Source organism: Cryptotermes secundus, unplaced genomic scaffold (genome assembly GCF_002891405.2).
Source record: "Cryptotermes secundus unplaced genomic scaffold, Csec_1.0 scaffold144, whole genome shotgun sequence".
Taxonomy (NCBI): domain Eukaryota; kingdom Metazoa; phylum Arthropoda; class Insecta; order Blattodea; family Kalotermitidae; genus Cryptotermes; species Cryptotermes secundus.
The window spans coordinates 86,283-108,676 of NW_019740655.1; the positions used below are offsets into that span (position 1 = coordinate 86,283).

The 22,394-nt window shown below is 36.4% G+C and overlaps 1 protein-coding gene across 5 annotated transcripts in view; it reads right to left on the reverse strand.

Annotated features, from left to right (window-relative positions):
• The window catches only part of LOC111872356, a 64,077-nt gene that overhangs the window by 11,406 nt on the left and 30,277 nt on the right, over positions 1 to 22,394 (reverse strand). For 4 of the 5 annotated variants that reach the window (XM_033754654.1, XM_033754655.1, XM_033754653.1 and 1 more), the window contains 5 exons: positions 21,344 to 21,487; positions 20,205 to 20,366; positions 18,681 to 18,857; positions 12,019 to 12,033; positions 8,187 to 8,462 (listed from right to left, as the gene is read on the reverse strand). In XM_033754654.1, the coding sequence (XP_033610545.1) occupies positions 8,187 to 8,462; positions 12,019 to 12,033; positions 18,681 to 18,857; positions 20,205 to 20,366; positions 21,344 to 21,487 (774 nt within the window). The remainder of the gene's footprint in view (positions 1 to 8,186; positions 8,463 to 12,018; positions 12,034 to 18,680; positions 18,858 to 20,204; positions 20,367 to 21,343; positions 21,488 to 22,394) is intronic. The other variant, XM_033754656.1, reaches the window with a different exon arrangement.

Here is a 22,394-nt window from a genome sequence, read left to right on the forward strand (position 1 = left end):
CCTAATGTCTGCTTAACTTCATTCAACATTTCTGACAGTTCTGAAAGAAGATTCATCAAATAATAATAATAATAATAATAATAATAATAATAATAATAATAAATCCTATGCTTTTACTAATCTATCAAGCATGTAAATATTCTGTTCAAGATTAATTAATTTTCTCTTGCTGCCAAGATTCACGGCCATGGAGATCCCTTGTGCCGACCACGTGACACCCTATATCCGCAGAAGTTGGCACTAACTTCGCCAACAGGTGGCGGTCACTCGGTCAGTATAGTTTGCTCGCAGACTACAGATCACAGAGTTTGTTTGTTTGTTTGTTTGTTTGTTTGTTTGTTTGCCATAACATCACTACATTTACCCTCTGAGGCTATATTCTGGAGACAAACAAATACAGTAAAAATGCAGAAAGTTAAAGTTAGTCCAGATTTGTGTATGGATTGTTACATTATCGGACACAGATATTCTAACAGTGAAAGATGTTGACATCACTGTTGAGCTGTGAGTTGTGGATATACTACAGTGCCAGGTGCACACAGAACGACTCATTAAATCTGCATATGTGCACATCAGACCATGGATAATTAAAATGTGTGCCGAAATAGAAATCGTGCATAGTCAGAATGACGTTGACCAGACCTATGTTAAATCTGGGATTAATGTATACCTCTAAAATTATGGTGATAAGTATTATTTAAAACTGACACAGTCCTCAGATATGTTAATCAAATTTGTTGCATCATTACCAACAAAATTATAAAACAGAACATCAAATTTCATCTTTAGCACATTGCATGCTTATGAATCCCCTATGACTTCAATCTTTGTGAATTACTCACTATATTGTACTGTTCTTTTTAAAATTTTAGTATAAAATATACCCAAATTATTGATAAAATAAATGTGTTTCTTCAATTCCATCCACATCCAAACCATACCATTCAAACCATGATGTTACTTACAGATTACAAGATTACAACCATTGTCGCTAACTGTTCGAAAACTAACGCATGCATTCTCTTTCAGCAAACACTTTACAATCAGATACAGGTAAAATGTTTAAAATAAAACAGAACTACGTACACTGAACACCACAAATTACTGAACATATCCTTAAATCACACGTTTCTAAATGAGGAAGCTTGAATGTAAGCATCCCACACAATTATCCTTTCAAGTGACACTACAACAGATTCAAACTTACATAACTGCTATTACTAATTACCAAAAATACAGACTTTTATTTGCATGCTTCAGTTAGATATAATGGGAAGAAGGGTGAAATCTATAATATGTAACACTGCCACAGGTTATGTATGCATATAACATTTATGTTTACATTCTGGGTGAAGTCTTAAAGAGTATCATGCTGCATAAAATAACTGTACAGTATTTTATACTCATGCAAATTGGCACATAGAACTATTATGTTACCAGTTCATACATCTAACATTGACAGAATGTGTAAGACTGATGCTAAGGTCATCAATCTCTTTTCAGTATTTAATATTTTTCTGTTCATATTCCACACATTAAACACCAGTGCAAATGGAGATTCCTTCATATTATTCCTTTTAAATTCGACATTTTTTTTTTGAAAATTTAGGATTAACATGACTGTGTATATTATATGAAATATACATATTTGTTTACATGACAAGGAGTCCTGGGTATGACTTATGTCTAGTTACTTTCGAGAAGGAGGGGTGATTTTGTTATATTGTAAGAGAGAACCAGTATTTATAACATAAGTTAAATCAGCATAAATAACATCAAATTATATTTCATTGGTGCGCCATCTTTTAATTATTTTGTAAGACACCATGTAATTGGTACTTCAATGTTTCTGGGTTTACAGCCTTGATGTCACCTGTAATTAATGTATGAGGCAGGAAGGGGAGAATAATTAAAATAAAAATGGTTCCAGGTGTCAGTAGCTAGACTGTACAGTGCTCAGTGATAGAATGATATGTGAATTTGAAAGAAAATTTTAAGGATGCCATCATGGCATAATGGAGGTACTATCTTGGCATTTGCCTCTAGGAATCAGGAAAACCACGAAAATTTCAGTCAGGATAGGCAGTAACTAGTGGTGCTAGTGCTGCATCAACTTAAAAACTTATAATATGATTATTCCATTATTTTATATGAATGACAAGTTAATAAAAATGAATTTTTATTGTTATTTATATTGCATTCACAGTAGAAATGTTGTTCTCAAATTTCCTCAAAATATTTTATTTAATTATTATAAATATAGAAGACCGCCTCTGTGGTCTGAGTTCCTGGCTACAGATCCAGAGGTCCGGGTTCTATTCCCTGAGCTACCAGAAGTAGTGGGTCTGGAACAGGGTCCGCTCAGACTCATGATGATAATTGTGGAGCTATTTCAAGGAAATAGCCGCTCCGGTCTATAAAACCGAAATTAACAACCATGGGGATTCGTTGCACTGACCACGCGACACCCTCTATATGCAAAAGTTGGCACTAACTTCACCAAGCGGCAGTCACTCAGTCGGTATAGTTCGCTTGCAGACTAAAATCACGAGTTTGAGTTTTTGTTTGAGGCATGTGAACAGAAAAATATTACTGCATCACTTTTATTTATTACATATGATTTATTATCAAAATTATCAAACTTCAGTGATATGTATTTCCCAATTATTTATATTTACAGAAACGTGCAAAATTAAATGCATAAAATCGTTCACACATTTGAGGGTGAATTTAACAATTTGTATTCTACTTGACAGATGCAGGACACTGTGGTTATAGAACATCATTATGTTTCATATATAATTATTCAGGGTCTGTGTTGGTTAATTTCTTTAATATTAGCTACTTGAGATTAATTCTATCCATACCCAATTGCTCTTATCTTATCTGCTTACTGAGAGTCTCTCCCTAAATTCTGAAACCAAGAGATTGTAACTGGCATCTCTAAATAAACATAAACCAAACATACTTGGACGTCATATTTTACCTACCAAGATGTGATCAATCTGACTGCAGATCTTCAAAATGGTGACATCCAGTCCAAGTGTATTTATAACTGCTGCTATTAGATATTATGAAGTGGAAAATTTACTACTCTGACTTTGATATAATTACTATACATTACTTAGGACACAAAATTAAGATAACCATAAAATGCGATTAGCACATGCAATTATTTTGCAGTGTCTGTACGTTCAACAGGTCATAATCCAACTAATAACAAAACTAAGAATTTAAATTTTCAGTTTTTCGATGTCCAGTATGAATATGATAATTATGATATAAAATATTTACTTTATGTAACATTCTACCAGGTTTTCAAGTGTAAATTGCTATACCGAAGGGAATGTAATTTCCACATTAACAAATATATTTCTACTTTATATTAAACTGATGTCTGTTAGCATTAAATTACAGCTGGCATTTGGACTCGTTTTTAATTAGTCTTGAATAACTGCAGTATGTAGACTTTACACGGACAACCATTAATTAAAAGAAATAAATGCATCTGTTTCATGAAAGAGAAACTTCTGACACAAGTGCGTAATCATACATGTTAAAATTTAAAGCTCATAAACTGGAACCATCATGCTGTTTACAACTATTAACACTCATGCAATTTATGCACACATTTACACAATAGAAATCATATGCACATTGAGAAATAATACAAGCAGCAAGAGAGCAGTGATGAAAAGTATTTTCTTCAAAACTGAGATTATTAATCGTGTGTGTATATAAATAATTACTTCTCTTTTATTCATTAAAATGTGAGTGTATCAGATGCTTCAATCCTATGTATCAAGCATTTTGTAATCCTACCACCCATAGGAACAATGTGAAGTAAATATAATGTTTCTAGAACATTTCTACACATCTACAATTGTCCCAGCCATCTACATGAAATTACAAATTAATGCAATAAAATGTAACAAAAAAGTAAAGTTTGTAAAACTCTGTAAATAGGCCTAACTAGATAAATTAAAGATGACACATGCACATGTTGTTAAGAATGCTTATACTAGGTCATTTTATAACTTAAGACAATTATTCTAGTGATGTTACTCTACATAAATGTAAATAAATCATTCTATGTATAACAAAATAAAATGAACAAAGTCATAATATGGTTTAAATAGCAATAATTTAATTACTCACTTTTTGCTTAATTCCTGAAATTAATTAATGTTATCAAATTCTGTGTAACGATTTTGTATCTGATTAGTGTGTGTGTGTGTGCATGCGTACGTGTGTGTGCATGTGTCTAATAATAATATGTGATTGACAGACAAATGCTATACACAGCATTCAGTGTCATCATGTTGTACAAGTTCCATTATAGCAAAAACCATTAAAACACTTAAATGTCACCACTGCCATCTTGCTTTCATTTTTAATCATGACACAGAATTGCCACGAGCACATTTGCCTTAGTAGGATAAGAAATATAATTAATGTACAAAATTGTAATTTCAGTTTACTGTGTCGTAATCAAGAGCCACGGCATTAATTAATCCAGTGTCTAAATGTCATCATATTCTTATAGAAGTAAAAAGGCTAGTGTAGTTGCATCAGTAATTCTGTAGTTATTAGTCAAGAACTAATGAAAATTTTACATTTTGAAATTTTTTAAATATAAAATTCTGTTAAATTTTATTAGGTCATGTAATTGTGAAAATGAAACGTCATAAAAGTATGATTCTTTTATTGCCGAAACAAGTATGTGATATAAAAAGTAAGATTTTCCACTGATTAGCAGCTTCCTCTTCCTCACTTCTTAGCAGACTATAGACAGTAAGTTTTGAAAGAGATTAAAATACCGGAGTAATATTAAGAATATTTTTTCTGCATAGAGCTGTTATGCTGTTACTTAAAATTTTATTATATTCTAATAAATGTTTCCTTATAACGATGTATTTTCTCTATTTGGATGTTTCAAGTGATTTATGATTCATTTCTGGCCCCTATATCTGATGATTTCAGTGTGTTCAATAATGTCAACCATTTTTCGATTATACTGTGCTTACTTCCTGCATTCATTTCATATTTATGTTCTTAATTTGATTATAGACAGCAAATTTAGGAAAATTTGCACATATGTATATTTTGCATAAATACTGTGTCCTTTCTGAGTTTGTATTTGCATGTACCTCTAATGCAATAGGAATCATGATGTGCATTTCATCTAGGGTTATAAGATGACATATTTTAGTATTTTAATTTATGTACTATTCAAAAGTAGAATTTGCCTTGAAAGTTAACTAATGAAGATAATTTTCATCATAATGTGCTAAGTTTGAATTTTCATGCAGAAGTGGAAGGGAGGAGCTGAAGAACTTGTTATACCAAGAATGATTGCAAGGTAGTGTGGAACAAAAGAGAGAAAAATGGTACACAATTAAAGAACAGATAGAGTTATGATAACGTGAACATGAATGTGTGTAAGAGTTTGTTATGCAGAATTATATTAACATTGTTTTCAAATGAAACAAATAAATTTTAAAATATAAAAGATGGATATTACATAGGCCCTTTATTCTACAGTAATAATACTGTGTTTTGACTTTCCTGACTTGCATGCCAGTCTCTATACATAAAATTTTGTTTCTCATTAAAGAAATGTGGAGTGTAAAAGTAATTTTTACACTTATAAATATTTATGCAGTTCTGTCATTTTTATCTTGTTAAATACTTCTCTTACTGTTATGGTTGTTCAACATTCTCCTATATACAGCATGTTAAGCAGTACAGAGAAACTGACAAATTGTGGTAGAATATTAAGGGTAATAAATAGTTATCTTTTATAATATCCTATACACTTTCAATTCATAATTTCTTCCACGTAATATAATGGCATAGTTATAAGTATATCTACTTATGAATAAACAGTTATTCTTCCAAACTACAGTGGGGAATCATCGTTGGTTTCTTATTCATATTCTGCCTAAACAATTTGGAATATTTACTTGGAAATGTGGTAACATAAATTTATATTTAATCTATCTAAATAATTATTAGCCAATTGTATCCACTGACTGATCTTAAAATACATATCTTTGATATTTTATATTAATATACATGCAGTAGCTGAAGTCAGTACAAAGTATGCAGATGTGAGTAATATGGAGAATACTTCAAAACTGGAGACATAAGGTGTTCACTTTATGTTGACTAAAACATTAGTAATATTGAGTGCCTCTAATAAATGAGGATGGTGATAAAAATTTGTTTATACAATTGATTTGTACTGAATGGTAGGTCAGAGAGATATGCACTTATGTGCCATTTTATTTCCTCTTGTTGGCTGCTCACTGCTTGGTATTATTTTCTGTGCAAGAGATTCTTACACTTTACATGCCTGCTTAGGAAGAAAACTCTTCATGCCTCTTCACAGCTTATTGCTGAAAATTATTCCTTTAAATTCAATCACTGTTCTCACATAATAAGCACACTGCTGATCTCATATTGACTTAGAAGGCTCCATAATTAATTTGAAACAAGAGAGCTGTTGACACAGCAATGAAAAAAAAAATTCAAGCAAGAAATATAAATCAGTAGAATATTGATAGTTTAATGAATATGATGGTCCCATTCAACCACTACAGTTTTTCAGCTGTATGGATCATCATCAGGTGGTTTGTAAATAAATAAATAAATAAAATATATTATTATGAATTGCAAAGTTAATGGTTCAATTTGCAATGAGAAATGTTGCAATAAATTCTTGTACTAAGTGATAAAATATAAAGTATAGCAGTTTTCATTCAGTTGTTAAAGAGATTAAAATAGGGTACATGAAGTACAACACAGGGCTTGGTGAGAATGCTATAGGAAGGGTGTATATTTATAAGTGACAGTAACAGCACATCTGCTGTTCTTCCTTACATTGAGCAATTCATTATTTGGTCATAATTTTCTAGTTATTGTTTACTAATAAAATATCCTGTGCAGTCTTTTTGTTAAAGATAATGTAATTGAAATTTAAAAATGTTAATCGTAGGATGTCAAATTGGGGGGGGAGGGGTCTCATATTTTTATTTCTGTGTGGTTTATGGTTCCATAGCACCCAGATGGAATATGGGGCCCATCCAGCCTCCTATCCAAGGACGAATGGGAGCCCTTTCCGCTGGGCTAAAGCTGGAAGGGTCGTGAAGCTGACTGCTCACTTCCATCTAGTGTCAAGGTCAAGAAAGGTGGAGATATACTTCCACTCCCCCACTTGTCTTCATGGCATAGTGTCTAACTAATTAAGCTCACAGCATTTTTGCCTACGTGGTTTATGGATGTTGAATAATGTAGTATTTATTTGTGTCTTGTTGATCATTGTGGGTTTTGGGTCCTTCTTCCTCTGCGTGATCTCATGCTCGTGCTGTTTCTTTTCTGTTCTTATCTGTGAGTGTGTGATGGTTCGGTGTTCATTGTATTGTGTTATGGGCCGTTTTTCTTGTTATTTTTCTTTTTCTTGTAGGTCTGGCTTTACTAGGTTGAGTGCTGTGCTTGGGACCAGTGGTCCTGTGGAACTGTCCAACTGTGCACATGCTCTCACGATCAGCTGCTCAAACAACTATTATGGAGGGGGAAAATATAAATTTTCAATTTTCACAGGGAGAGAATTGGGAAGGAAAACACGTTTATTATGTATAGCAGGGATAAACAAAATTGATGACAATTTACCACCACGCATCTATATTTTGATACAAGTTGCAGCAGGATTTCATCCAAAACTATTTCAGATATTATATCTGGCTTTTAGTTAATTAGCACAGTTGGATTAAGGAAAAGGAAAAGAATAATGAAAATGTACACTTCAGCTACTGATGTATGGGGCTATCTGTACAACACAGGATTTACGCAAATATTATGTACAAAATTTTTAATGTTCACTTTATTACGAAACTTTTGACAGTTGGTAACTTACGTGGTACAGTCATCAAATGAAATTCCGTCACTTCGCGCTTTATGAACGACTTCCGCTTGCTGAGACTACACCAATGGTGAGCTCCGTAATTTTCATTGTATGAATTGGACATACAATTAGTTGAAAATGTTAAATACAGATATACAAACATAATAAGCCATAAATCTCGGAGCATTGTCAGGAAAGAACCCCGTCATCTGCCCGATTCCGTAATACCACAAACTGAGGTGAATTCGGAGGAACGCATCAACGCTCGCAGTAAGTTTACCGGTACGCTGCTGCTGTTGCTGCTCTGGGTCTGGCTGACTGTTGTCGTCAGTGCTAGTTTGTTCAGACACCGCTGTGGCCGTGGCCGTTGTGAGATGGCACGAAATTAGCAAGATGGCGGCGGCGCGTGCCGCACCTGCTCTCGAAGCAGGGACCAGCACCCCTCGGCTCCCCCCGCTGCTTGGGCGTCGTGAGAAACCTGAAGCTATCGTCCCGACACTACGCTGACTGGACGCCCGAGATGAGGGACGTCCTCCTTGGACTGCCAAAGGAATCCCTGTAAAGCATCGTGTCCTCCTCACAGCAGGCGGGTTAAAGATCAATATTCAATTGTGGATCGAATTTTCGTTATAGTGCAGTTTAACAAGCAACATGGAGGCTATTTTTCTTGGCTTGCTTTACTTGAATTTTGTTATATTAACCATGAAGTTTGGAAGACTTATATCAGAATATAATTCCAGAATGAAAAAGATGGGAATGCCATGAATATTTACTGAACCAGGGCTTTCAAATTTTTATGTAGGAAGGGAAGGGAGTATTGAATTTCTATACACGTATGAATAAGTTATGACTAACTGTATACCATACATAAGTGAAGCGTAGGTACGTTTCAATTAATATCCTACTAGAAATTTTCTGTTTCTGATAACAACGAAATTCATATTATGTCGGATTTTAGGTTTGCACCGCGGTCATTGTAATTCGTACTATCTTCTGGGCTGTGACGCCGTGAAGTTTGAAGAGAGACCGACATTTCAGGGGAGCAGTTTGCCTCCTGCCTGGTTTACTTTTCAGCACTGAAGATGGAGGCGATATGTTCCTCCGAACAGCAGAGAATAGTTACACGGTATTAAAACCCAGAAAAGAGTAGGCCTACTTGCCATAGTCATTGTGAGAATCTAAAATCCAACACTTACAGGTATGTTTATGATCTTAAACCGAATATCAAGTGACTGTGAAGGCTACTGTCTTCTGAAGTGAGGAACCGTGTAGCTTGGTAAATAGGCACTATCGTTTCGAAGGAACCTCCGACTCTATCTTCAGAGTAGAAGAGTAAGCCACACAGGAAGAATAATGCATGACGAAGGAGAAGACATGGCAGGAGTTAGGATTGTTATGGGGCCAATACGACGGGTGATTCTCGAAGGGATGGGGACAGTTGTTACTGGGACAGCATTGGAAAGACCTATAAGAGGGGAAAAGGCGAGTACCTCTCCAATTGTTCATTGACTATCGTCACCAAATCGAAAGCCCAAGAAGCTTCGTGTGGTTTGTTGTTTACTTTGCGTTACTGTCAGTATCTACTCGGTATGTCTTGGAATAGTGGGGTGACTAATGAATTGGAAAGGCTTTGAAAGGCAACAGTAGTGGCCTAATCTAGATACTATCTCGACATTTGCCTGGAGAGACTTGGAAAACCACGAAAAACCTCTGCAAGCCTAGCCGGTTTCCCGGCCAAGATTTGAACCGAACACCTTATAAATACAAGTCTACAGCGTTACGACTAGACCAACCTATTTGGTAAAAGCCAAAGAAAATTTCTGTATAGACGCCATGTTGTTGTTTTACATTCTACAGAATAATTATCTTAACAAAACGTGCACATTTTTCTAGCATCTATTGCTATACATTATTTCAGGCTTCTGTATCAAGTGTCTTTAGTGCTGCTCCCAGCCTCAAAATTCGTGCATCTCACATGTTGTTACGAATGATCTTCCATTAAAGTGCTCTGAGTAAAAAGAGACACCAAGCAAGACCGAAAAAATGACCTTAAAACACCCGATACTCAAAAGTATGAAGTTTAATGAGACTTTTGAGGCTGCGTGGTTTGCCTGCAAGGTCACTTCCATGAGCTCAACAAATCTTAGAAAGTTTTGATTCGAAAAAGTTCACGTGCAGTTCTTATTATAGCAATTAGTACTATTTATAATAATTATTATTATTTATTAACTGGAAATTAGCTATTGTCAAAACTTTTGAAATATTATTTCTCATTATTTATTTTTCAACTCAAACGCATATTTTGAAGTTTCGAATATATTTCTGCTAAGATCAATTTGAGTATTCGTATCCTATTTGTCATTAAAGAATTGTTCCTTATGTTCTTGTCTCTTTGCTAAAGTATTTTTCTCTATAGTAAGTAGCGAGTAGTTAATCGAATCGATCAATATTAGGCCAAAATTTATTTTGTATTATAATCATTATTCACCTGAATATCTGCCATAATATTTGTTAAATAAGTTAATACGTCCTCCTATGCAATTTACCCTTGCACCGCCCGGCTATAAACATATTCACCTACGCATGTCCATCGCTGGCCGCCGAACCGTCGCTTGCTGGAAAATTTCGAAAGCGACAAAGTTTAGCTTTTGGTTGTCCTTAACGTATGTAAAAACTAATTTCGAATTTGTAAAATATAGCATACAAAATACTCGTAAATCATAGCATTGAACAGAAATAACTCATATACTATAACTTTGTACAGCGTGCTTAAAGGAGAAAATGACATAGAGAATTTTGTATGACGTATCTCGACAGTAAAATGCCGTGCAAAGCGACGATTTTCAATGTCGTAAGAAAATTGCGTTACTTGCATGCGAGATCGGTACGAGACAAAAATACCAAGAAAGAGATGTTTACTGACTGAAGAAAAACTTGTTGATGTCAGTACTAAAGTAGAAGCAGGGCCGCGCCATAGCTCAAGCGGTTAGTCGCTGGCTTCCCACCGCGGCGGCCCGGGTTCGATCCCGGGTCTGGTCAAGTGGGATTTGCGGTGGACAAAGTGGCGCTGGGGCAGGTTTTCTCCGAATGCTTTGGTTTCTCCTGCCAATCTTCATTGTACCAAATTATCCATTATCATAATCACCCTGGGCAGGCTACAATAGGCCAATCAGTGGCCGCCGTGCCGAGTGGACCCAGTTGTACTTCACCCCCCACTAAGCGAATTAAAAAAAATTAGAAGCAAGCCCGAAGAAGACATGTCTTCTGGCTCTACGTGCATTGGGGGCGGGCAATGTGGCTTTAAAAAACAACAGTAGAACATAGCACTTTGCCCTCAACTTGCAAAGCAAGAATTCGATGCTGTAGGTGGTTTCAGAAACCGTCATCCAACGATCTTCTTAGATAAACTGTACGCTCCTTATATGGAGACGTTCACAAAGATGCTTTTAACTAAATTACTATAAACGATCTATTGCATGAGAATTCTGCCTAAAGCATTTGCTACATTTGTTACGTATTTAATGATGAACTGAAATTCCAGATTTAGTATTTTAAGTACACTGGCAGCTCTGGACTCAGCAAACTAAACAGGCAATGTAATTTTTGTTTTACTTGTTAACTGGAACTTCATAAATACATATACATTGTAATGTATCAGCAAAAGTGACACTACTAATCATTAATTATAATTTTTCTAAGATAATATGGAGCTACTACAGCACCTGCTCATTATCCTATTCCCTTTGTTCCATAAACAACGCATAAATATGAGGCTAATAACTATAGAAGTGTAAGGAAGGTACACGTCATCAGTGCAGTGGCTACACTAGTTCTCTTCCTTATGTAATGTTAGTATGTATATTTTAATTGGTTATATGAGTGTGTGGATGCATGCATATAGAGTATATTCATGCATTTGCGTGGGTTCTGCTTCATAAAAGTGTCTCTCAAAGTGCTACTGATCATTCAAAAGAATGGTGACAAATTAACACACTAAATAATAATATTTTCAAGCTTATGATTTAATAATATAAATTATTTTCCATAATGGTGTTGTAATTAAATTACAGAAAGACTGAAATAATTAATACTAGCAAAGGAAGACCACTTACACAAGTTCTGAAACTCTACGGTTAAAGAGGTACAGGGAGACATGTAAAACAAAAAACAACAATACAATTATTGTGTACAAAACGCAACACATTAATATATGATATAAATTATTATTATTATGCCTACAACGTTCGGATATTTGTGAATGTTTTGCACTCTATAACACTCTTGTACCTCACTGTGTTGACAATATGACAATTACCTTAGTATTTTAAGTAAGTTTAAAGGGTAACTACAAGACAATAAATTTAAAGTCAACGTTGTCCAGTGATTAGGTTTAACTCTTTCGAACGGACCCAACTGAGTTATGTCCGTTCACTTCAGTCTGGGGAAAATCCAGTTTCCCAAAAATTCTGTTTTCGAAACGAGCTATGGGAAAAATCTAGAAAACTAATAATAGTATAATACACTATCAACAGAACCGTTTAGAATCAAGTAAATTTCAACTTTGGTAAAGTAAATTCATCATTAGGTATATTAATTATACGGGAGTGTCAATGTAAGTAATTACTAGGGACCGGATTTTAATGCAAATGCATATTTCTTTCTTGCAACCAGAGAGTATGCTCGTTTGGATATATGTATGAATTACTTCATTTCTTAAATTTTGGACATGGTTTGATGGTGCATATAAATGCACATTTTTCCTGTTTTATGAATCAGCATCATATTTTCAAAGATCTCTATTCATACTGCACATTTCCTTTTTAAAATGTTTATCATATATATATTTTTTTAAATTTTATGTTCAAATTTTCAAGCATGGTCGTGTGTATACAAATTTTTTTTTTGTTTTCCGTATTAGAATATGTTACATATTTGACTCAACATTTCATCATGATTCATGTTTCTGATGTAGTACCCAGGACTTGACTCATCCGCGTACCATCAAAGTGGCCGCGAAGAGATTAGTCGGAAGCGTCCACATGTAGCCGCTATCAACGTAATACTATTCGCCCGATAAGAGACTTCACTTATTTATTTCCGAAGTCTCCATGAGGTTCCTTACGCTTCTTCATTTGAAGCTGGGGGCCATTCACATTAGTGGTGGCTAGTCTGTGGTTAAGTTTGTTTAGCTTTCTGTAGTCATGCCGAAAGCGAAAGTAAGTCAGAAAACTAAATTACAGCTGTATCAGCGGAAGTTCGAAAGAAAGATGATAAGTGCGGATAACGAAATTCTTTATTGCCGAGCGCGTGAGAAAACATTTGGTTGTGAAAAACGCTTTCAAGTGCTTCAACATTTGAACACTAATATACACAAAGAAAATATTAAAATTAAATCTACGAAAAGTGCTCCTGTTCAAAAATTGCTTAGTGAATTTTCTAATAATAGTTTTTCACCGTTTTCCCTTGATTTATGCGAAGCCTTTTTAGCGGCAGATATTCCGCTGTGGAAACTAACAAATCTACTCTGAGAAACTTCATAAAGAAGTATACACAGTACAAAGTGCCGGATGAATCTACTGTGCGCAAAAATTACGTGAAGCAGTGTTACGATCTTACAATTGAAAGCATTAGAGATAAGATTCAAGATAATTTTGTGTGGGTATCAATCGACGAAACACAAGATTGTGAGGGATGGTTTATTGCAAATTGTATAGTTGGATCCCTTAATAAGAATGAACAATCTACCCTATATCTTCTTGCGGTAGAGCAATTTGAAACCACAAATAGCTCCGCAGTTTCCGAATTTTTCATCAATTCCATGAATTTACTATGGCCAAATGGCATTCAGTATGAGCGTGCATTGCTCTTTGTGACTGATGCCGCAAGTTATATGATGAAAGCCGGTACTGCTCTTAAAGTTATATATCCAAATATGACACATTTGACTTGCCTTGCCCATGGGTTGCACCGTGTTGCAGAAACAATTCGTGCAAATTTTCCGCTTGCTGACAAGTTGGTGTCTTCTGTGAAGAAGGTATTTGTTAAAGCGTCATAAAGAAAAGAAGCCTTTAAAGCAGTAGCACCGTTGGGGCACGTGGCTATGAGCAGCGAGTTATTATACTGAACATTTAGAAACAGTTAGGAATGTCGTGAATACATTTGATCCCAAAAGTGCAGCATCAATTCAAATTGCCCAAGGTGTACTAAAAGGCGCAGAACTATACACTAATCTTTCCTACGAGTATATAACTGCTCACTTCTTTCATCTTCCATCCGCCATTTCCTCACTGGAGGCAAGCAATAGCAATACTACTTTGTATCAGTCGTTAAGTGTGTTCAAAACCACTGTTTCCAAATTGAATTCGGTTCCTGGAAGAGTTGGTGAAGTAGTAAAGGAAAAAGTACACAGCATTCTTTAAAAAAATGAACAAATTTGTGAAATTGAAGAAATTTTAGCCGTTAAACGCACTGAACTGCCAAGTAAAAAATCACTAACAGTGGAGCAAATAGCGGCTTTTGTACATGCGCCCCTAAGTTCCTGTGAGGTCGAAAGAAGTTTTTCCCGCTAAAAGGACATCTTACGAGCTAATAGGAGGCGACCAAGTATGGAAAACCTAAACCATTTAGTAATTGTGAACTGCAACAGAAGAGAAGTTGAAAGCTCGGAAAGCTAAATGTGAGTGTAATGGCGCAAAGGTCACGTACTTGTAGATATAGTTTTGGGGGTAAAATTGGAATAATAGTAGCTAGACTGTAAGATTAAGAAACAGCCATGATGAAACAATTCAGGAAGCTTAGGTCTACAAAGAATTGTAACAGGGAATGCCTGAGTCATTAGAATGCTAACCCGGCAGTGTAATAGCGCTGACATTGAGGAAGGAGCTATATGAAGTGGGTCATAAACACTATGGCAGGAGGAAAACGCTGAGTCGGAGGAGGCGGTAGACCCGAAAGAGTCAACCCCTTCTCGATGCGCAACCAATGAGGAGGGCCTAAATCACGTCAGAATGGGCAGGCCAACATACCCGGAACTCGAAGAATCAGCAAAGAGAGGTTATATAAACCCTAGAAGACTTAATCAAAAACCCTTTTGCCTTTAGACTTTTGATTAATATTAAGTAACTTAGAGTTCAGGGGAGGCTATCGCCGAGAGAGCGATGGCCGTGAGTGTGCGCTGGTTGNCGTTTAATTCAACCCAACAGTTCCTTAAGTGTTACCCTCTTCCTTGACGACTCCAGGACCTCCCAACGCTCCTGCGAATTACGAGTTAAGCCAGGACAGTGACGCAAGCTATGATAAGTTTACTAGATTTCTTGAAATAACAAGATGGTGGCAGCATACTAAACCGGGTGACAGAGCGGGATACTTCCACGCCCCCTGTCACCACGGCATAATAGAGGTGTAGCGGCGGCATAACAGTGAAGACAGCGGTGAGATAACCCATCCACCCCTGTCGTAAGGACGTAAGAGTGTAACAGTGGTGGAAGCAGTGGGGATTACCTCCACGCCCCCACGACGTAACATTGGTGGCAGCGGTGGGATACCTCCACGCCCCCTGCCACCACGGCGTAACATTGAGTACCATTGGTTTTTTAAATTTGTAATGAAATATGTTGGCTTTGTTGCATGATTTGTATTTAAGTATAGCTTTTTATTGCAAGCGAATCATTCAGTGATTACATAAAATGAACTTAAATATTGATTTTTTGGCCTTAAAATAATGTAAAATCAATTTTAATATTTGGTATAAATTTTTATGTGCATATTTTAGTGCATATTTCGGGAGTTTTTCATGCATAAATGCATACATATTTAAGGGAGTATTAGGGCATAAAAATCCGGTCCCTAGTAATTACTCTGACTTAAACTCAGTCGGTGTAGCGATGATCTATTGGCTGAATGACCGTGGAACTGGGATTATGATTCCCGATAATATCAAGGAGATTCTTCTCTTCTACACGGCGTCCAAACCAAACCAAAACTTCTATTCGATGGGCACCGGGTTCTCTTTCTCCGGCGGTAAAGTGCCTGGGGCGTGAAGTTGACCACTCACTTTATCTACTGCCGAAATTAAGAAGACATGGACCTATTCCTCCATTCTCCCACAAATTTTCATGGCGTTGTGCTTAAGTAGTCAAGTACAGAGTCAATTTTTACTTAATACTCATATTAATGTTTTTGAAGGAATTTAAAAATAATTTGAAGATGGCATGGTTCCGTTTCTAGTAACAATTTCAACTCATGTGTGACCTGGTGGTAGGGCCATATTTTACAGTTGCATTCATTGTACAAGGAATGCATATATTCACTGTAATTTAAATATTAAGTTGAATTTAGATTCCTAACTTTTCTATGTTACGTTTCTGCGTTACGTCTACACTGTACAAGGAGTTTCATTGCTCTTGTTAATATTGCATTGAGAAGCGCTGTAATGCAAAATATTGCCACGTAGTATGTGCGTAACCATAGACACGCGACAATACACACAATAGCTGACATACACAATGACAGAGACAATGTGTCCTTGATGCAAGCTTCTGATTTCATATGCTCTTTTGTTAATTCTGTGAACAGTCAACTACGATCACGAAGTGATACACAGATGTGGACAGGTTAATATTAGTATATTTTACATCATTGTTTCTGAGCGGCCGGGCCATGGCCCGGTACCGGCCCCTGACATCAATTATACCGGGCCCTCGTCTCATAGAAAAAAAATTAACAGGCCGAGGTCTGACAAAGGTTGAGAACCACGGTTTTACATAATCAAGGTACTTTCTTATGCAACTGAAAAGCGTTCTCCCTTCTTTCCGTCTTTGCGCAACTTTATCAATATATTAATATTCAGACTTCAAAACCTTCATCTCTTCGCATTATACAAGACTACATGTTTCGCCCTAACTGGTCATCATCAGGTGTGTAAGAAGTCGCATTGAAGGAACATGTTGCTCTGTTATCGCGATGTCCTATTTTTTAATTTGTTGTAAAATGCTTCTAAAGTATTTTATTTTAGGCTTTTTTCAATTATCATGCCGTTTTTGCTACACGGCACCAACACATCAACAAAACATAAACCAGGCATGTGCATACAACAATATGATAATCTAAATTCACTTAAAATATTTTTTAAACATTTTACATCAGAAAGAAAAACAGAACATCGTATTAATTGACCAGAATGTTCCTCTAATCCAAAATCCTATATTCCTGATAATGGCCAGTTAAGACGAAAGTGTTGTGTAAAGAGGACAGATGAAGACGTCGAAGTGTAAATATCAATATGTCGAAGAAGTTGCACAAATATGGCGAAAAGTGAGGACGCGAAGTTAGGATATACAGTGGCCGCGCCATAGCTCAAGCGGTTAGTCGCTGGCTTCCCACCGCGACGGCCCTGGTTCGATCCCGGGTCTGGTCAAGTGGGATTTGTGGTGGACAAAGTGGCGCTGGGGCGGGTTTTCTCCGAGTACTTCGGTTTCCCCTGCCAATCTTCATTCCACCAATTGCTCCACAATCACCCTCACCTATCGTCTGGTGCTGGTACAATAGGCCGAGTGGACCCAGTTGGACTCCACCCCCACTAAGCTAATTACAAAAAAATTGGGACATACAGTGCAACAGGATGCTGTAGCATAATATTATGAAACCACTAGCTTGTGTACTATATACGTGTACTATGTTCCAAAACAATTCGATATTTCATGAGACTGTACGAGTATATTAAAACGGCATGAAGAAATATGCTTCCAATTTATCAGAGTATATATTGGAACAGATTAAAATATATTAATACTGAAAAGTATTAAATATTCGTATATGTAAAATTGTAATTGTTCTATTTCTTCTATTTCCTGTTTCCTACATTGGACTCTTGAGTACACTTAATAGCCTCAACTGTCAAAATGATATCCCAGCACCGTGGTAAAGTTTTTGTGTGTGAAAAAAAGAAGAAAGAGCACTTTATATGGATGCTAACAGAAATTTTAGGTGAATTATTATGATCATTGCAGTGTAAATCCTTCATTTTAACTTAACAAAAAGGTTAAAATACAAATATTCCGCATTTATCAATTAATTATTGAAAGAAACAAATTGAAACACTCTTTTACTTTAGTTCTAGCATGGCCTTAGATTGCTGAATAGTATATAATTAAGTCAAATATTCTATTACTAATTAAATATTTTAAAATTATTATGTTTTTGATTAATCAGTTCTTAACTTGTTTAAAATATACGTGAATAACAATCAGCAACATAATTTGGTTGTGTATCCCTTATATGTAATAATGAACCACAATTAAGAAAATGCCATTGGAAATTACTTTAAATTTCAAAAAGAAGTTACTCATTCATATGTATGATATTTTGATGGTCAGTTACGAGGAAATATTTGTGGGTTAATTAATTTAATTTTATATTTTATCAGCATTATTATAACAGCGCCTGTAGCTCACTGTCCACCATACGTGGATTTTCTGATAATGTATTCAGGAACTCAGAAGTAACCATAGCTTCCCCTGATAATTTTTAGTATAAATGGACTATGTATTCATTCCACTATATTAAGCAAATATTCTTTTAACAAATAATAGTACGATAATATGGCAGAGGAAATATATCAGACAAATATGTGCTGTCCATGAATTCAGTGTCTGGAATACACAAATTAGTTTCGTGGCGTTGGACCATGTCCAGCAAATTTTACGGATTCCGCTGGTTGATGAGAACAAATCTCTCTCAGCACACAATGTATTGTGAGGCAGAAGGCTGCACTGACCTGTCTCGCTGGAGAAGAGGATTGGAGGAGCAAGGTTCGCGTTTGCATAGTGCCGTGGTCTCGAGTAACGGGCTCTGCTGAAGAGTTTCAATACGAAACAAATGAGGGCCGTGAAAATGGCCAATCCAGTAGCAACACCGAACAGTGTTGGAACATCCGTAGTCAGAATCACCAAGTCTGAAAGTAAGTGTTAAATCATTTAGAAAGCAAGAAAATTAAAGTTCCTGAACCATGGGGCCGCGCCATGGCTCAAGCGGTTAGTTGCTGGCTTCCCACCGCGGCGGCCCGGCTTCGATCCCGGGGTCTGGTTAAGTGGGATTTGTGGTGGACAAAGTGGCGCTGGGGCAGGTTTTCTCCGAGTACTTCAGTTTCCCCTGCCAATCTTCATTCCACCAATAGCTCCACAATCACCCCCACCTATCATCTGGGGCTGGTACAATAGGCCAGAAGTGGCCGCAGTACAAGGGACTTAGTCCCACCTCACTAGCAATAATAAAAAAAAAGGATCCTGAACCATGGGTAATGATATATTTTTGTGAAATCAGACTTTGATATAACCGTAGATAAATAAGAAGACTTATGGTTCCCTTAAATATAATCTCAATAGAATAAAACTTCGTGTGATTCAATTACAATGACACATATGTCATAACAGCCATTTTAAATATCTGAGTGATTTTACAGATATCCATTCTGTAGTACAGTTCTCATTTATTTAGACATTCATAATGTCTGGACATATATAAATACAGACATATACACAAATTATTTATTACTATTGTTGTAGTGTACGGATAATTTAAATATAATTACTGTGTCTTTGTTATGCTGACGATAATTTATTGTGGAAGAATATAAATAATGCAAAAAATAAGACTCTTACAAATTAGTATGGAAGCAAATAGTATGTTAATTGAATATGCAGACATAACACGGAACGAAAATCGGTGACAAAGTTATGATACTGTGGAAATGACGGTAAGGAAAAGCTGTCAATATGCTTAAATAATTAAGCAGCATGCCATTAAGACGTATGACGAAGTGGATGTATAGATCCACATATTCTTCACATTCTTCATGCTCCTTGTTCAATATGGCTAAATAACTAACCAACTAAGAATCTGACTAACAAACCAACAAACAAATTAACCATATTCTTCTTCATAATCCGATAGTTCAACCGGTCACGAAATTCTCTGCTAATTATTAACCCCGAAGTTTCACCATCATGTTCATAAGAACCTGCTACTGGACCCTATGTTGAGACAACTGAATCCAGTCCAAATCCTCACGCGTAGTTTCTTGAGATCTATCTTAACTTTCCTTTCGCCCACAGCTACACTTCATGAGTGGTCTATTTCCTTCTTTTGTTTTCATCGCATTTCGTATATCTGTCACATGTACTAAATTCCCGGCCCATTCCATTCTCTTAATCTAGTAGTCCTAATATTTTGTATAGAATTTAAAATACGAAGCTCCTCGTCATGTAATTTATCCATAACAGTAAGCGTACAAGATCTGTACCTGCAGAACAGAACACCTTCTTGGTGGGTCTCTGAAGCGCCACTGTATGATAACCTGGTTCGCATTGACAGATGGCGTTGTGGTTGACTTGTATACAGGTAGCATGCTGGTCAGTAAATTCACATGTCTGCCTGTAGAAACACTGGTCGCCCAGCCGCACAGCTGTAAATAAATAAATCATACATCAAGGTAGAAAATGCACGAACGAATGGAAGAATGACAAGAATATTGAATAAAGTTCCCGTCAGCACGAAAGAGTAAATAAATGATGGGATATGACAAAAATTTCACAAACCTAAGTTCACACACCCCACGACTGGCCCTCGTAGAACATAGTTCGGACAATATGCGAATGGGGTCGGCGCAACGACATAAGCGACGAACCAAGCAGTCTCGTGAGAAGGCGAAATTTTGGGAATGAAATATTTTAAAACGTTTTTTTTTCTTTAATGTTTTGTTAAACGAAAATTAATTTGTGGTGGTCATTTGTTAATACCGTAAATATTAATCGGCAGTAATCTAAACATGACATGCAACAGTATAAACAGAATTGTTCTCAGAATAAAACATTCAGGCTTTCCCCGGCCATGCTTCCAATACAGACCAAGAAAACATGATTTTTATTTGCTGTACCAGTGATACCAATATGGATATTAGGGCAATTCTCTTTCTCGACACAACTTTTACTTGAGATGAAATCATAACTTCTGAGGTGGGAGTAACATTAGCAGCAGTTACGTCCATGTTTGGCAACAGTTATTAAAAAATATGGAACCTTTTTCCGAAAATATATTTCTAACTTAACACAACAAAATGGTGATCAAACGAAAACTATATATAACTACAGGCATCTATGATGATCACTAATAAAAAATATGAGCTGGAAAAGTAAAATTTTATATACTTAGAAGTTATATAAATATCTACTAATTATATATCAATTTTGTACATATTTACAAATAGAGACATAGTGACATTGAAAGTCTTTGAGGTTATACCTAAAAATACTAACTGCAACTGCAACAAGAAATTGTTGTGCTTTCTTCTCCTTTCAATTACTTAATGCATACGACGGAATTATTAATTATAAATGTTGTAAAGTTCTTCTGCACTTTATTAAAGCGTGTGGCAGTACTCACGTTTGGCACATCCAGTCTTAGCCCCGAGTTTGACTGGATACTTCTTCTCGCACTCGCAGTGCCCTGTAATCTGGTCACAGAACACATGGGGCAGCTCAGGATCACAGGTGAGGTGGCATGGCGCTCCCAGGAACGATCCCAGCTCTGTAAAACAAAGTGCTCGCTCTATACCAGCCATAGCACCCGTTCTTTGCCATGGTCTCCTTACGTTAAACGGCATTGAAGTAATAAACCTCTTTACTTACTGGTATTATAACAATTCTAACTAACTCCGTGGCCTGTAATCCGCAAGCGAACTATACCGACCGCCGCTTGTCGGCGAAGTTAGTACCAACTTTAGCGGATAGAGGGTGTCACGAGGGTCAGCGCAACGGATACCCCCAGCCGTTAATCTGAGTTTTCTAGAGCGGAGCCGCTATTTCCTTGAAATAGCTCGTCAATTATCCCCACGAGGCTAGTGTACACCGTTCCAGACCCACTACTACTCAGAAAACGTGGTATCGCCGGGAATCGAACCCGGGACGTCTGGATCTGTAGCCAGAAACTTCGACCACTAGACCACAGAGGCGGTTATTGTAATAATTCTACGATTATATATTCCCATTGTCATAAAACTAATGAATGAATGCGTTATTAATTCAGGTTTTATGTTGACACAAATGCAGGCTATTAGGCTGTACTGAAATCCTTAATATTTAGCCTATTCATATTGTATTTCAGTTAACAATGTTGTTAATAGCTCAGACTTTATAGCAGCGAATGCCAGTCACGGTAGCCGCCCGGTCTAAAGTATGAACTGTTTTCGCTCGCTCTGGCGCCGGGATCGTTGGTTCGATCCCGCTCAAGGCATGGATGTTTGGTGTATGTCAGCGCATATTCTGTGTCTGTGTTGTCCTGTGTATAGGTAGCAGCTTACCGTCTGAAGAGTAATTGCGGAATTGAATAAGGGGCCTGGGCCCTGAATGGGCTGGAAGAGACATTGGAAAAAAAAAAAAATATTATATAAACCAAGTTATTCAAAAAAAATGAACCGATTTTATTATTAAATATT